This window comes from Sebastes umbrosus, chromosome 22, assembly GCF_015220745.1.
Source record: "Sebastes umbrosus isolate fSebUmb1 chromosome 22, fSebUmb1.pri, whole genome shotgun sequence".
Taxonomy (NCBI): domain Eukaryota; kingdom Metazoa; phylum Chordata; class Actinopteri; order Perciformes; family Sebastidae; genus Sebastes; species Sebastes umbrosus.
In genome coordinates, this window is record NC_051290.1 from 12,240,189 (window position 1) to 12,255,828 (window position 15,640).

At 38.8% G+C, this 15,640-nt stretch overlaps 1 protein-coding gene across 1 annotated transcript; it reads right to left on the reverse strand.

The window, feature by feature from the left end:
- Positions 1 to 207: 207 nt before the first annotated feature.
- On the reverse strand, positions 208 to 11,236 carry mfap3l (microfibril associated protein 3 like). The gene is made up of 3 exons (XM_037758877.1): positions 11,079 to 11,236; positions 8,874 to 9,282; positions 208 to 2,335 (listed from the first exon to the last, which is right to left on the reverse strand). The coding sequence occupies exons 2-3, from the start codon at positions 9,193 to 9,195 to the stop codon at positions 1,407 to 1,409; spliced, it is 1,251 nt and encodes a 416-aa protein (XP_037614805.1). The 5' UTR covers positions 9,196 to 9,282; positions 11,079 to 11,236; the 3' UTR covers positions 208 to 1,406.
- Between the last annotated feature and the right edge of the window lie 4,404 nt (positions 11,237 to 15,640).

Consider the following 15,640-nt stretch of genomic DNA (forward strand, 5'->3'; position numbering starts at 1 on the left):
ATCGTTATCCCTGTATCATGATACGTATCTTATCACCAGATTATTGCCAATACACAGCCCCAGTTTAAATGTTGTTAAGCATCTGTCAGAGTACAAATTTTAAAAGGGATTATTGTAGGAATAAGAAGTTAAATTCCCCCATAATATACCGTCTTATAAAAGGATAAAATAAACCCTCTTAAAGAAGGATGAGACATGAAGTATTAGTAGATGTACCAGTATTTATTTCTGGGTGCTACTACTAAAAAATAATAACCACCACTGACCAAACTCTGGAAATAAGTTTTTTTTTTTTTTTTTTTACACAGCACTTCCATTTTATTCCACTACAAAAAAAAAAAGCCATCTCAAGAGCACCAGAAAAAGCAGAACAGCATCCAGTTCATCTCCGCCACAGACTGGACTATTAGCCAAGCAGAGGAAGAAAGAAAAGAGTCCTTTTAGGCTCCACCGTCCACTTTCACATGCAGCAGAAAATGCAACTGTACTGTAAAGTCTCTGCAGAAGCAAGACGATGCTCAGATCAGATCAGGAATTAAATAAAAAACAGCACATGGCGGAAGGAAAAGAAGCTACTCTTCTCTATTGAGGAGAAAGAAGATTATTATTTTGTTTTAATTGCTTAAACTAGCTGAGAAACAAGATCACACCACAATGGGTAATAATACAAATATTTAAAAGAAAAACAGACAAAAACTCTACCCAGAGGTGTGTGTGCGACCCAATCAGGAAATATACTGTACACACATAGATTTATCTGGCTTACAGTAGTTGTAAGTTTTTTTTGTAGAAATACAGTAGGCCGTACAATCATGAAATGATGACCAAACACTCTTTTTTTTTTCAGTCCAGCATGCATCTCTAGGTGAGCAGGACGTTGTACAATAACAGCGGATCAGCTGTAACAGTAGCTGGATGTGAATTCTTGAGCGGCTGAAGGAAGCTTAGCTTTCATGGTTTGAGAAAACGGCATGAAGACCAGCTTGAGGCAGATTTCTGGAGTTCGTCATTAAAAACCCTAGCACTGTAAGAAACTAAAAACTGAAAAAATCATTTTCCCCCGTTAGTGAAGTACCCTAAATCTTTAAATAATAGTCTGAGCTATGAAAATCTCAACACAGGAAATGTCCCTTTACAATTCGCTGCTTATTACATTAATACTAGTATTGATTATCCCTCCCGTGTACATTCAAGCATGATAGTCCAGAGTGTCTAAAAACCTTATGATTTATTCTCAGGAGAGCAGCCTACTAAGGTTTCAACGTTCAGAAAAGATGAATAAAAATGTGATTGTTTCTCTCCAAAATGTGAAATTAAAAATGTTTGTTGACCTTTTTTTTTTTTTGTCTTCACGTGGAAATGCATAGCAGGATAACTCGTCGCTCCTCCAGTGTTCGTTTGTCTCGTCACACGTGGCTCTCATAAAACACCTGGCAGGGAGGGGTATCATTTGTCGGTTCGGGCGCAGCCTGGTCGTCATCATCCTGCTCTGCCTCCGCCTCGGGCTGCTCCTCGTGGTCAAGAGGATCAAGCGGTGGCGGGGAGGAAGGTGGCGGCGAGGAGGGTGCGGCCTCTGGCTGAGGTGGAGCCTCGATGCTGCAGTAGTTGGTGATGGCGAGCTGTGGGTGGACCGACACCTGGATGGCAATGTGCTGCGGCTGCTCGTGAACTGAGGAGTTGTCCGAGTCGCCGGCGGGGGATTCACTGCGCTCCCTCTCCCGCCCTCGCTCTAACTCCCTCTCCTGCAGGATGGTGAAGACGTCTCTCGCCCCGATGGCCCTGCTCACCGTCTCGCGGCACCCCTCGGGCGCTTGTCTGACGAAGGTGTGCCTCATCTCCTCCACCCCCACCACCTCCAGGATCTCCTCCATGAAAGTGCGGCAGTTCATGATGAGCGGCGGCAGCGGGATGCTGCGCGCCAGCTCCTCGATGTACCGCGCAAACTCCATGGTCTTGAACTGCGTCACCTTGGCCAGCTCCAGCGTCTTCGCCGAGGTGATGATGGGAATTCGCTTGGCGATCTCGAAGGCCTTCTGCAGCTTCTCGGCGCCCTCGGTGCGGAAGAAATCGTTGATGGCTTTCTCCGTCTTCTTCAGGTGGCTGCTCATCATGCAGAGACGTGTGATGTTCAGGGCCATGATGATGGTGAAGGTGACCAGACACACCACCATGTAATACACGCCCATGTCGCCGTTATGCAAGACCACGCGCAACGTCACTGTGCAGTTGGAACTGCCGTGCGTGTTGGACGCCATGCAGGTGTACTTTCCGCGGTCTGCAAACTCGATGCCGGTGATGTTGAGGACACCAGTGTCCAGCAGCCACCACTTCTCACCTACAGAGAGAGACGGAGAAAGGTCATGAACATAGAAATAGAATAGAACACACCTTGAACTGTTTACAGTGGTTATTTGAGTAGTACAAAAGAGAATGGGGATTGTTGTTAGTTGTTATGGTGACAACACACATTAGTGGGGTCGTAAAGTGTTGTCGCGTTGAGCAGACGCAGCTCCGGGGAGACGGATGGCTGACTAGTTAGCTAGGTAGCTTGGCCATTTCGGTAAAATATGACAATAGAAGAGAAATAATTTTGTTTTATTTTTGTACGGCACTTTTTAGGCAGACGTTTTACTCGCGTCCAGTAGTCGCAAAACGGCAGAAGCGTAGCTTTCCTGCTGAGCGCTGATGTTGCAATGAAACAACCAATTGGCTTTCACTTCAATACGTTCTTTGTAAACGTTACTACTCCACTGCTAGTTTTAGTTGTTACCGCAAAACCTCACCTCAGTGAGTCCGCGACTTGCCGCAAGTTGGTTTAATTTATACAGAAATTAGCCCGCTGCAGCGGTTGCGATGGCAACTGTTACACATAAAAATGGACGCCATTCTGACCATCCTGCTACGTTGATTTGAATGGGATTGTCCGTTGTACTCCTATTCTATTTCTATGGTCATGAATATGGCAACACAGAGTAAGAACAAACAACCGGCCAAATCACTGAAGGAAAACAATGTGTTATTACAACTTGGAATCTGTTTCATAGCTCTTCTTCTCCTGTTTACAACCTGTATGATGGTCTGACTCACTCTTGTGTTTCCCTCCCCCCCGACAGACGCTATTTTTTGCGATTGTTCCACATTCTGACATCTCACAAATTATTTTGGTCATTACAATGTTATCATAACTGAGCCAAAGCTATGAAAATGAAACCCAAGTTGTAATAAACCTTTAATTACAGGCGATAACCAGCTACGAGATCTGTGTGATCAAACAGTAGAAACACTACAATCAATCCATTACTTGTGGTACAAAAATTGGACTTTGCTGACCTGCTTTTAAAAACATGATTATTTACTGACACTACACAAGCCACTGAATATGTAGTTTGCCCGCTAACTCACTCTGAGGTCAAAGTTTAAACCCTGAAAATCCTCTTAATGCATCTGTTCCTCTGCCGTGTGATTCAACAGCAACTGCGGTGTTGCTGCAGCTGATGTTTGCTGCTTTATAAGAGGAACTTGCTTACTCAGATGTGCTTACGTTGTATTTCTGCGCTGTTCTAACTCTTTTTTTTTTATGAAGTCTGACAGCTCAAGAGAACACACTGTTTATGCACTAAATCAATGAAAAAACAAGCAGCAGTGTGTAAACGTACGTAATGTCCATTAGTGCACTGTGACCTCACGTATGAGCCTCCATCTGTGCTTATCTCTGCCTTTGGCTCTGTAATGTAAAGCCACTTTCTGTTCAGTATGTGCCATGTTGGTGTATGATATATATTAATATCAGATTGTGGGTTCAGACATCAGAGCAGCGGTGACCTTATTATTCCTGCCATGCCTTCAATATTTAAACAGGTGGCATCACTGTGTGCTGAGGTTTGAGTAATCAAAACAAGAACAGTCTATTTACATGTTGGAGTGGTTTAGTTAAACAAGAGCTAAAACGTGATTAAAGGGTCCGATCTCTCAAATTACAAAAAAAAATGTTTTTCCAGAGTCACATTTTTATCAAATGTTAAAGCACACAGTAACATTTAAACCAAGTGAGTTAAACAGTGACATGTCTGTCCATTTAACAACCACAACCTTTGGAAAATGTTTAATAAAATGTATATGTTTATTATTTAAATAGCTTCAAATGTGCCAATCCGAGCAGGAGTATAGTTTATATATATGTGTGCAGTCTGGCTGTAGTATGTTGGGTGGAAATCTATTATTTGCTTTGGTTATCAGTTCTTATCAAAGTGATGATGAGGTAGTTATTTAGACGGATAAACTGATTAACCTATATGGTGATGTGAAGGCCTTTGTGCAGTTCAAAGAAATAGTTTGACATTTTGGGAAATAGGCTTATTTGCTTTCTGGTAGATAAGAAGATTGATGCCAATCTCGTGTCTGTCTGATAAAGCTGAGGGCAGCAGATGGTTAGCTTATCTTAGCACAAAGACTGGAAATGGGGAAACAGTCCGACACAAAACCCTAGTTTAACAGCAAATAGTTGTTTTTACACTTTGGTTTATGTACAGACTAAATGAATGAGATATAATGTGATTATTAGTTAGCTTTTAGAGGTGCTGGTATGCACATTTTGTTACCTTCAAACTAGGGCTGGGCAATAAATCGATATATCGATATCGTGATGTGAGACTAGATATCGTCTTAGATTTTGAATATGGTAATAAGTGTTGTCTTTTCCTGGTTTTAAAGGCTGCATTACAGTAAAATGTGATGTATTTTTCTGAACTGTTCTAGCTGTTCTATTATTTGCCTTTATCAATTTAGTCATTATATCCACATTACTGATGATTGTATCAAAAATCTCATTGTGCAAATATTTTGTAAATAGTCAACACTACAATATTGTCGCAATATTGATATTGAGGTATTTGGTCAAAAATATAATGACATTTTATTTTGTCCACATCGCCCAGTCCTTCTTCAAACTAGGGGTGTCGCAATATACCGGTATTGACAATAACCTTGATATTTAAAAAAGCGATATTGATATCATGTTAATGATACATATATGATAATATCGTATAAATAATCCAGTGCCCCTTAAATCATACATACAGTTATGGATACAAACTCTCTCTCCACCTCCCTACACTCTTATTTTGAATGTAATTAATTTGCCAAAAAGTTAAAGATGAACTTGACCTATAGCATGATTATTATTTTTAAAATTTTCTATTGATATCACGATAATATAATAATATAGTGAATTCTTTTAGCTACGATAATCATGTAATGAAAATCTGATATCGTGCAATGCCAGGCCTACTCAAAACAAAACCAGGCTAGCTGTTTCCCCTTGTTTTCAGTCTTTATGCTAAGCTAACAGGACTGCTGGCTGTACTGTGCAGTATTTTCTACCTCTGGCTGAAATCAGCTCCTGATAAAAACTCTGTACTGTAAGGTTTGTCCTGAACTGGCCCTTTGAGGACAATATTTCATCCACAAGCAAGCAAAGTTATTGTGATTCCAACTGCAACTCCTCCGCAACTACTCGCTGTCTCTACCGTGTGGGAGTAAAGATGGACAGAAATCACAGAATGCGTCTGTAAATCTGCAGTCTGAAGTCTGGAAGAGACCTTGAAAACATTTATGCCGCCTTCTACGCTCCTAGCACGATCAATTTCCCACACTGGCATCCTCTGGAGGAGATGAATGGGCGGACAGGAAATGTAGCCTTGGCCGACAACAACGTCCCGCCCATCCGCCTTTTCATGTGAGAGCGAGATTTCTAATTTTACCTCCATCGCCGGATCATGTGATACGATTGATGTGCTGCCCAATACTACAAGCAAGTTTGTGGAAAGAAAAAAAAAAGAAGCAGCTAGAGTAATAGACAGACATCTGCAGAAGAAACAAGCAAGGGCAGTTTGGTAACATTGCTCTGCAAGTACTGCCTGCTGTGGTGAACGTCTAGTCTAACGCTCCCTAATTATGTTCCTGTGTGTAGCCCAAGGGAGAAGCTCTGGGATGGCGCAGATGCTGCTCTGGGTTTGTGGGTCATAACAACAATGTTGCCTCTCCGCTCTGACGGCAGGTTTCAACAGGCCGGCTCAGGAGACGCATCAAAACGACTCCTCACTCTGCGTTCCTTCTCTGATCCGGGTGGATCACAATATTCAAAACACAGACGACGGAGGCTCGGCTTGAATGGAAATCAGTAGTAAAAAACGTTCTAAATGATTTCCTGAAGGCTTGCAGTCACAGCAAGAAGACAACCACTGCTGCCAGACAAAATGTGCAATAATTCAGCCAAATTACCCTGAAGATTTAAAGAGAAATTCTGCGGCATATCAGACTGGAAACGGGATTAAAATCAACACTGTACACAAGGTCTTCAGTTCCTGTCTCGTCTTTTCACCCTTCCTTTTCTCTTGTCAAACAGTGTTAACCGCCATTATCATCATCCAACAATTCCCTTGTATAATATAAAATGATATATATGGAGGGTCTTTGTTTTTACCACTAGTAATCTTTAGGGATGCACCGATTTATCGGCCGAACATTGGTATCGGCTGATTTTCGCCTCATTGACTGCAATCGGACTATCGGCAAATAAGATGACATTCACCGATGGCGGTTTATGTGTTGTGATGCATTAATTTTGTGTCGGCTAAATGTTGTGTTGTTGGCTGCTGATTTAATTACATTTAATTTGTGTTTCACAAAATGATTTTGTTGGGCAAGGTTATAAATTCCTCTCATTGAGTAGGAAGTTGTATACAGTATGTATTGAAGGTTATTTTTAAGCTTGTTTCATAAATTTGGACAATTTAATTTGTGCTCATTCAAGATATGAACGAAGGGCTGAATTACCTAATTTAAACACTGGTATCGGTATCGGCCCATAATTTTGCAATCATTGCATCCCTAGTAATTTTAATTTTCTCGTGCCATCACACATCAAGCCTCCAGATGGAAACTCTTTCCACTGGAACAGAAGGTGGTATTTCAGGACCTAGCTCTGATAGCTACATTCATAACCCAGCAGCCCAGTGGCCTTGAAGAGATTCAACCAGAAGGTGAGTTGATTTCCTGTTCTGTGACTGTAGCTTTTAACACCTTCTTTTTTTGTCTTAGCTCACACACTAGCCGTGTCTTTATGTGCATCAGGATACGTCACAGACCTATTTCCCAGTGTTGGAGCATGTGAACGCCCCCAGAGAAGCTACAATATTTTCCACATTTGTGTGAGTATCCTTTGTACATTATCTTTATATCGTATACTACGTTATGTATGCCAGTAATGCCAATGACGTCAAACTCTAAATCTGTTGCTAGGGGTGGGTAATATGTAATGTGATATATATAGATAGACCAGACAATTCTACGATTCTTCAAGACTTCCCCCAAAACTCGAGGCTTCCAGGTTAATTTCTGCAATTCAAACTACTGGCTCTTTCTATGACACCTGGAAATGTCACTGAGCAAGGCAGTGGGCCAACACTACCTTTAAGAGCGGATAAGATGAATGTGTGGCTATTTTTATATAGTACACCCACATCTTAAAACTGCCTCCCAACTTACTCTTAAAGTTTTGAAATACAGTATGTCAACAGTGTTGATCCAACTTTTGAACAACAAAATCAGGAGGTGTGTTTTTAATCTGGTTATTTGCAGTAATTGGGTTTAAGTGCAGAGATTTGCTCAGTGGTTATTTACTAGATAAAGGATCTGGGCATAGACTGTATATAAGAAGTGGACGTAGTCACCGTGACGTCACCCATGGGTTTGTGGACTGCTGTTTTGAAGCCTCGAGTTTGGCTTTTTGGCAGTCGCCATCTTTGTCTTTGGCCGTCCTCATCTTGTTTTTTTGCAACCAGATATGACACGAGAGGGTGGAGCTAAGTAAAACCAAACTCTGAATAAGACAATTTTAGGCGACCAAAATGTTACAATTAACTTTCATGAACTGAAAAAACGCTGTGAAAGGGTTCAATTCCTCAGACAGCACCCAGACCGGACTACGCCGCGTTAGCGACCTGTCAATCACAAGGTAGCCATGCCCTAAAGAATCCCCTGCTTTATGGTCTATATGACTCTAAAATGGGACCATAATTTACTAAATGAACATCATGCTGTTTTGAAAAAGACTTGTAACTAGCGATTGAGACAATAAACTCATGTTTACAATGTTTACTAAGGTAATAAATCAATTGAGAAGTAGGCTCATTGTCTCATAGACTTTTATACAATCAGACTTATTTTTGCAACCAGAGGAGTCGCCCCCTGCTGGCTATTGGAAAGAATGCAAGTCTAGAGCACTTCAGCATTGGCTTCACTTTTCAGACCTGGAGGCAAAGACTATAGAAACAAAGAGACAAAATTCCGCTGTTTTGTTTTTGCCATTTTGGACTGAAATCGCTTATTATATTTCTAATATCTTATTGTTCAACACATGCCATTTTGGTAGAATATGATAATAGAATAGAAATAATTTTGTTTTACTTTTATAGGGCACTTTTTAGGCGGAAGTTTTACTGGTGTCCGGTAGCCACTTTCAGTCCAAAATGGTGAAAGCTTAGCTCTGCTGCTGGGTGCTGATGTTGCAATGGAACAAACAATTGACTTTCACTTCGTGGCAATAAACGTTCTTTGCCGGAAGTTACCCACTGGTACCACCTCTGTGACACCATTTCCCCGTTAGCTTGTACAGACTACTAACTAACTTGTTCCAATTAAGAAATGCACCTAAATGTCTAATTGTTAGCTCTCAGAAGCCTTATTCACAGTAAATAATGAACCTGACACTCTCCTGCTTTTGCTGCTAATTAAATTATAATTGAGTGACAGGCAGTGCTGGTGACAAAGAGAACAGGAAACCAGGTTTAAAGTAACAGTACAGTCTGTCTCACCATTCATCTCCGTGTCCAGACGGTCTCCATGGGAGTTGAACCACTGAACACTGGGGAACGGCTCTCCGGTGACATTGCAATCAATCAGCGCGCAGGTTCCCTCACGGGCAATTATCTGGTGCACTTTTGTGAACACAACTGGGACAAATCCGCCGTCTGTCACGTTGCCACTTTCCGTACGGTTTCCATCCGTGTCCACCGATAAGGCCCAGCCGGTGTGAGAGGCGATAAGGGAGGCCAGGACCAAAAAAACGTATCCGCCGGTCCAGTGCATTTTCTCCAACTGTCGGTGCGTCACCCGAGGGGAAGGAGACTCTGTCATTCCTCCTGGGTCTCCATCCAGCACACTGGCTATCTCTTGGTAGTAGAAGGCAATTTGGTATTCAGCTCAGTGACTTGAAACATCTCACTAGAAAACAAGAGAGTGAATGGCATGTATTAATCAGAGACGGTGCAGGACAAAACAAAATGTGCCTGTTCACTTGATGCCCGGCAGCTGGAACAAACTGATAAGGAGGCTGGTTTTATAACTAGTCCTAGAATGAATACAGGATTGTGATTATTTTCATTATTAATTAGCCTACAAGTGAAAAATGCCCCTCACAATTTCCTAGTCTTCCAATTATTTTGTTGTTGTTCAACCAACAGTCCAAAATACAAAAGATATTCAATTAACGATGATATAAAACCGAGAGAATTAATCTCTAATTGCATAAATCATAATTCGTTTTTTCCCTCTAAACTTACTGTATTGTTGATGACTTTAGTTCATTATCAAGCAAAAATACCAAAAATCTGATGACTAAAGTTCCTTGCTGTTTTCAATTTTGTATTATTAAAAAATAAACTGGGGAAAAAAGTTTGGAAACTTGTGTTTGGTGGATTATTTCTCTGTTGTTACAATGCTAATTGGCATTGTATTTTACATGGTTGGAAAGCCTGTTTATTTCCCTTCACAATGGTGTCCAACTTGTAAGGCTCATGCATTTGTGGGATGAGCAGCACAGCTGATTATGTGGGGAGCGCCCAAGAAAATTTGCCAAAATGCTCTGCCAATGGTAAACAGTGTATTCTCCTGTTGGAATTGACTCTTGTTTTGAGTTGTTTGGTGGATTGGATGATTGAACTCTCTATCAGTAACAAGGAACAAACAAGACATATTGGCAATTTTACACTTTATTCTGTTGTAACAACAGAGAAATAATCAACCAAACACAAGTTTCCAAACTGTTTTTTCCCAGTTTATATACTGTACTTTTGGGTACTGCTATATAATAATAATATATAATTTGCTGCCCATTTTCTTTAAATATTAAAATATTAAAAATATTAAATAAATAAATTAAAAAAATATTTATTATAAAATCATAATTTAGTCAGTGCAAGGGGTTTCATCAAGTCAAATATAGCTAATAATACGTGCTCACAGCTAAAAAGCAGTTGCATATGAATATAATAACAACAAATAGGTATTAATAACTTGTAATAACGCTACAATAGATCATTACTAACGCTAGATGTGTTTTCACCTACTGGGTGGATTAGTAGGAAAACAAAGCCTCGCTACACCATGATAACGGGGCTGTGTGTGGGCTCCGTCTACTTCCAGTTGTCTTCGTTGCACACATACAGCACAGCCCCCCGAAGAATGCATCGTTAGCTTTACTTGATGTGTGTCAATTAATAACTCGTTTAATAATAATGATAGTTTATAGTGTACATTAGTCGGTATGTGAGAGTGCTTCTAAGGTTTTCGTTGCTCTCAGACGGGGCCGTTAAACCCGCTAGACATCGCAAGAACAAGAACAAGGGCGTGGGACTCGGCTATGTGCTGGACGGCGGTGTTTTTTGTAATCACGGGACCCTTCCAGAAACTGCAAACTGCGAGCAAGGAGGTAGCTCGTTTATATTTATTAACATTATTTTAACATGTAGCTACAGTTAACGATCAATATTATCGCATAAAATCAGTCTTAATCGTCGGAGGAAGGAAATAAAGCGCGGAATTTAATGCTGAGAAATGCAGTAATGTTAACCTCCTCGACGCGAAGCCCAATGGCCCAACCAACGGTCCAACTAACGGCTAACCAACGGTCCAACCAACGGTTAACTCAGCGTCGACGCTACTAGCAGCTTAAACGTCGACTAAAAACCGATTAAATGTCACATTTCCCGGTTGATAAATGACAATTTGTTCATACGTACATCATGGTCTGTCGCTGTCCATTATTATAGTGGGTGACACTAGAGTAGAAGGTCGGTTCTGTGGTTAGTTTGTCCTCCGCATCTCCATCCTCCCTCCTACCTACCGCTAGTCGTCCTCCGCTATGTAACTAGCAGCAGCACTGGCGCTGTGCTCCAGGACACACTGGGTGGCAACAGCCCGGTCGCTTGGGTTGTTATTATTAGAGCAGCTGGGACAATAACGTTATTAAATGTCTATTAATAAGACATTATATAAGACAACATATCATAAATTACGACGGAGTATTAGGGCAACATTGAGGGGGAAAAAGTCGGAGATTTTATTACGAGAATAAAGTCATAACTTTACGAGATTAAAGTCGTAATATTTCGAGAATAAAGTCGTAACTTTATGAGAAGAAAAGTCGTAATATTACGAGAATAAAGTTGTAACTTTACAAGAAAAAAAGTCGTAATATTACGATAATAAAGTTGTAACTTTATGAGAAGAAAAGTCGTAATATTACGAGAATAAAGTCGTAACTTTATGAGAATAAAGTCATAAATTTAGGAGAAAAAAAGTCATATTACGAGAATAAAGTCATAACTTTACGAGAATAAAGTCGTAACTTTACGAGAAAAAAAAGTCGTAATATTATGAGAATAAAGTTGTAACTTTATGAGAAACAGTCGTAATATTACGAGAATAAAGTCATAACTTTACAAGAAAAAAAGTCGTAATATTACGATAATAAAGTTGTAACTTTATGAGAAGAAAAGTCGTAATATTACGAGAATAAAGTCGTAACTTTATGAGAATAAAGTCATAAATTTAGGAGAAAAAAGTCATATTACGAGAATAAAGTCGTAACTTTATGAGAATAAAGTCATAAATTTAGGAGAAAAAAAGTCATAATACGAGAATAAAGTCATAACTTTACGAGAATAAAGTCGTAACTTTACGAGAAAAAAAAGTCGTAATATTATGAGAATAAAGTTGTAACTTTATGAGAAACAGTCGTAATATTACGAGAATAAAGTCGTAACTTTACAAGAAAAAAAGTCGTAATGTTACGATAATAAAGTTGTAACTTTATGAGAAGAAAAGTCGTAATATTACGAGAATAAAGTTGTAACTTTATGAGAAGAAAAGTAAAATTTAGGAGAAAAAAAGTCTGAATATTACGAGAATAAAGTCGTAACTTTATGAGAATAAAGTCATAAATTTAGGAGAAAAAAAGTCATATTACGAGAATAAAGTCATAACTTTACGAGAATAAAGTCGTAACTTTACGAGAAAAAAAAGTCGGAATATTATGAGAATAAAGTTGTAACTTTATGAGAAACAGTCGTAATATTACGAGAATAAAATCGTAACTTTACAAGAAAAAAAGTCGTAATATTACGATAATAAAGTTGTAACTTTATGAGAAGAAAAGTCGTAATATTACGAGAATAAAGTTGTAACTTTATGAGAAGAAAAGTCATAAATTTAGGAGAAAAAAAGTCTGAATATTACGAGAATAAAGTCGTAACTTTATGAGAATAAAGTCATAAATTTAGGAGAAAAAAAGTCATATTACGAGAATAAAGTCATAACTTTACGAGAATAAAGTCGTAACTTTACGAGAAAAAAAAGTCGTAATATTATGAGAATAAAGTTGTAACTTTATGAGAAACAGTCGTAATATTACGAGAATAAAGTCGTAACTTTACAAGAAAAAAAGTCGTAATATTACGATAATAAAGTTGTAACTTTATGAGAAGAAAAGTCGTAATATTACGAGAATAAAGTTGTAACTTTATGAGAAGAAAAGTCATAAATTTAGGAGAAAAAAAGTCTGAATATTACGAGAATAAAGTCGTAACTTTATGAGAATAAAGTCATAAATTTAGGAGAAAAAAAGTCATATTACGAGAATAAAGTCATAACTTTACGAGAATAAAGTCGTAACTTTACGAGAAAAAAAAGTCAGAATATTATGAGAATAAAGTTGTAACTTTATGAGAAACAGTCGTAATATTACGAGAATAAAGTCGTAACTTTACAAGAAAAAAAGTCGTAATATTACGATAATAAAGTTGTAACTTTATGAGAAGAAAAGTCGTAATATTACGAGAATAAAGTTGTAACTTTATGAGAAGAAAAGTCATAAATTTAGGAGAAAAAAAGTCTGAATATTACGAGAATAAAGTCGTAACTTTATGAGAATAAAGTCATAAATTTAGGAGAAAAAAAGTCATATTACGAGAATAAAGTCATAACTTTACGAGAATAAAGTCGTAACTTTACGAGAAAAAAAAGTTGGAATATTATGAGATAAAGTCATAAATTTAGGAGAAAAAAAGTCGTAGTATGAGAATAAAGTCCTAACTTTACGAGAAAAAAATGTCATTAATTTTTCTCATACCGTCTGTGTCGTAGCAGCTCTTTTCAACCTCTGTCTGAAACGGTCTGTTTGAGCTCCTGGTAACTAGGAGCTAGTAACTAGTTGCTAGGCAGGTATTATGCAAATGTGTTACTTGGTGACATCACCACATTACGGAAGAAAAGGCAGTACTTCAATCAAGGCGTTTCAGGCAGTTCAGAAGCAGTGTTTCTATGGGGGAGAGTAACTCCCTTCGGCGTGGACTTTGTGCTTTGTAACTTTGCAGACCTTTTACATGCACAAAAACTATATAACACACTAAAGGAAAGGGAAAAAGCACAAAAAACATAATAGGTAATGCAGCTTTAAAGTCACCAAATCTCAGCCTAACACCTATGGGAGATGTTGGGCCTAAATATCAAACAGCTATGCCAAAGATTGAGGCTTACCGTAGCACTTTATGTTGTGTTATCCATTCATTTGTCACCCATCTGTATTCCTGTCGTATGTTGGTGCAGCATGGCCTTGAAGCACCCTCGAGGAGACAGCAGCAGGGTCTGGGCAGCTTCCCAGTTTGCCATCGACCACTACAATGAGTGATGGGCTTGAAATCCTCCCTCACATAAAGGTAAAGTGCAAGTACATTTAATTTTGTTGTGCAGGTGGTAGACCTTTATGTGCACGTTTGCTTTAAAACATGGAATACAATGACAGGTAAATGGTGAAAACCCATTTCCTTCTGCATTTATGATCAATTAAAGCTAAAAGGTTGGACTATGAAAACACGCCCGAGGCTGACTAATGTTGTTGTGGATAGCGGATAAAACCAAAAATTGGATCAGGGGCATAAAAGGCAGGAGGAAACAACATTGAACTTCCCATTGAAACAAAACCATTCCTGGAAGGAATAAAGGCAGAACAAAAGCAGCTCTAAATAAAGACCATGTCAGCGTTATCCTGGCTGTTTGTTTGTGTGCCAGAGTTGATAACTGACTGACCTTGAAGCCACAGTTAAAGTCTGAAATCGACACTCTGTTACAAGGCCTCAGCAAACAGTCAATAACTAAGTCAATAATGCTCCATCTATGTATAGAAATATGGAAGGAATGTGTGTGTTCATCATACATTAGATCATTTGCATTAATTGTATACAGATTAGAGGGGCAGATACTTTAATGTTAACATTTTTTTTTTTTTCAATATTATTCTTTTTCTGCACTAAATTTAATGAAATTAAAGGGACATTTGGTACTTCTACTCCAGTGTCTAAAAGCATTACAGTTTAACATGCAAATATACGATAAGTACGATAAGTAAAGTTGCCCAATATAGTATTCATAACTATGTTTTCACTAGTGTATAATCAGCTGATACTAAGAATCATGTTGTCGTTACCACAGTTTTGCGCTCCGCAGCTCATGTTACCACAGTCTTGGAGATGGAGGTAGGAGCATCGGGCAAAAAAAAAAAAGGCAAAAACAGAAGTAGAGTCTGGCACAATTTCAACTACTTCAAATGTGCCCAAAGAAGAGGAAACGGCTTGCAACTTTATTGTGAAACGACTTGTGGCTAGTCAAGTCTAGTCTAGGGCTGCACGATTATGGCCAAAATGACAATCACAATTATTGTAATTTAAATATTGAGATCCCGATTATTTATTGATATTAGGGATTCAATATTTTTTATTGCACTTTCACATTTAATTAAACAGAGCACTGCTTTCACTTCCATGATGTGCTACATTCCTGCTAATGTACAAATCGTTGCATCAGAATAAGACTAGTGCTTATTCACAGTGCATCTCCTAGAAGCAAAATAAAATAGCACCAACATGTTTTACCTGCAATTAAATCAACAGCTTTCACTTTTACGTTTTAACGACTGAAATTAAGGTTCTTCTTCACCTGAATTCTGTGCATTTTTATTTTGCCCGACATGTATTATCGCCCAATCATGTTGATTTAATTGTGGGAAGCCCAAATCGTGATCGCGATTAATATTTGATTAATTGTGCAGCCCTACTTTCGTCTGTGCCAGGGATACCACTTGTGCCAGGGATACCACTTGTGTCGGTCTCACAATAGCGTTGTTCTTCATACTAGAAGTGTTGCTACAGTTTGACCCTTTTATAGAAAAAAAAACATCCCTGCTAAAAGATGAATTTCTCCAGTCAAGTCATGAGGATTAGGAGGATCGTCAATCATCGTTTCGTAC

Coding starts and splice junctions, on each gene's coding strand:
- mfap3l (XM_037758877.1), bottom strand. CDS start 9,195: ATGACAGAGTCTCCTTCCCCTCGGGTGACGCACCGACAGTTGGAGAAA. Junction 2,336..8,873: donor TCTGGACACGGAGATGAATG/GTGAGACAGACT, acceptor CTCTCTCTGTAG/GTGAGAAGTGGTGGCTGCTG.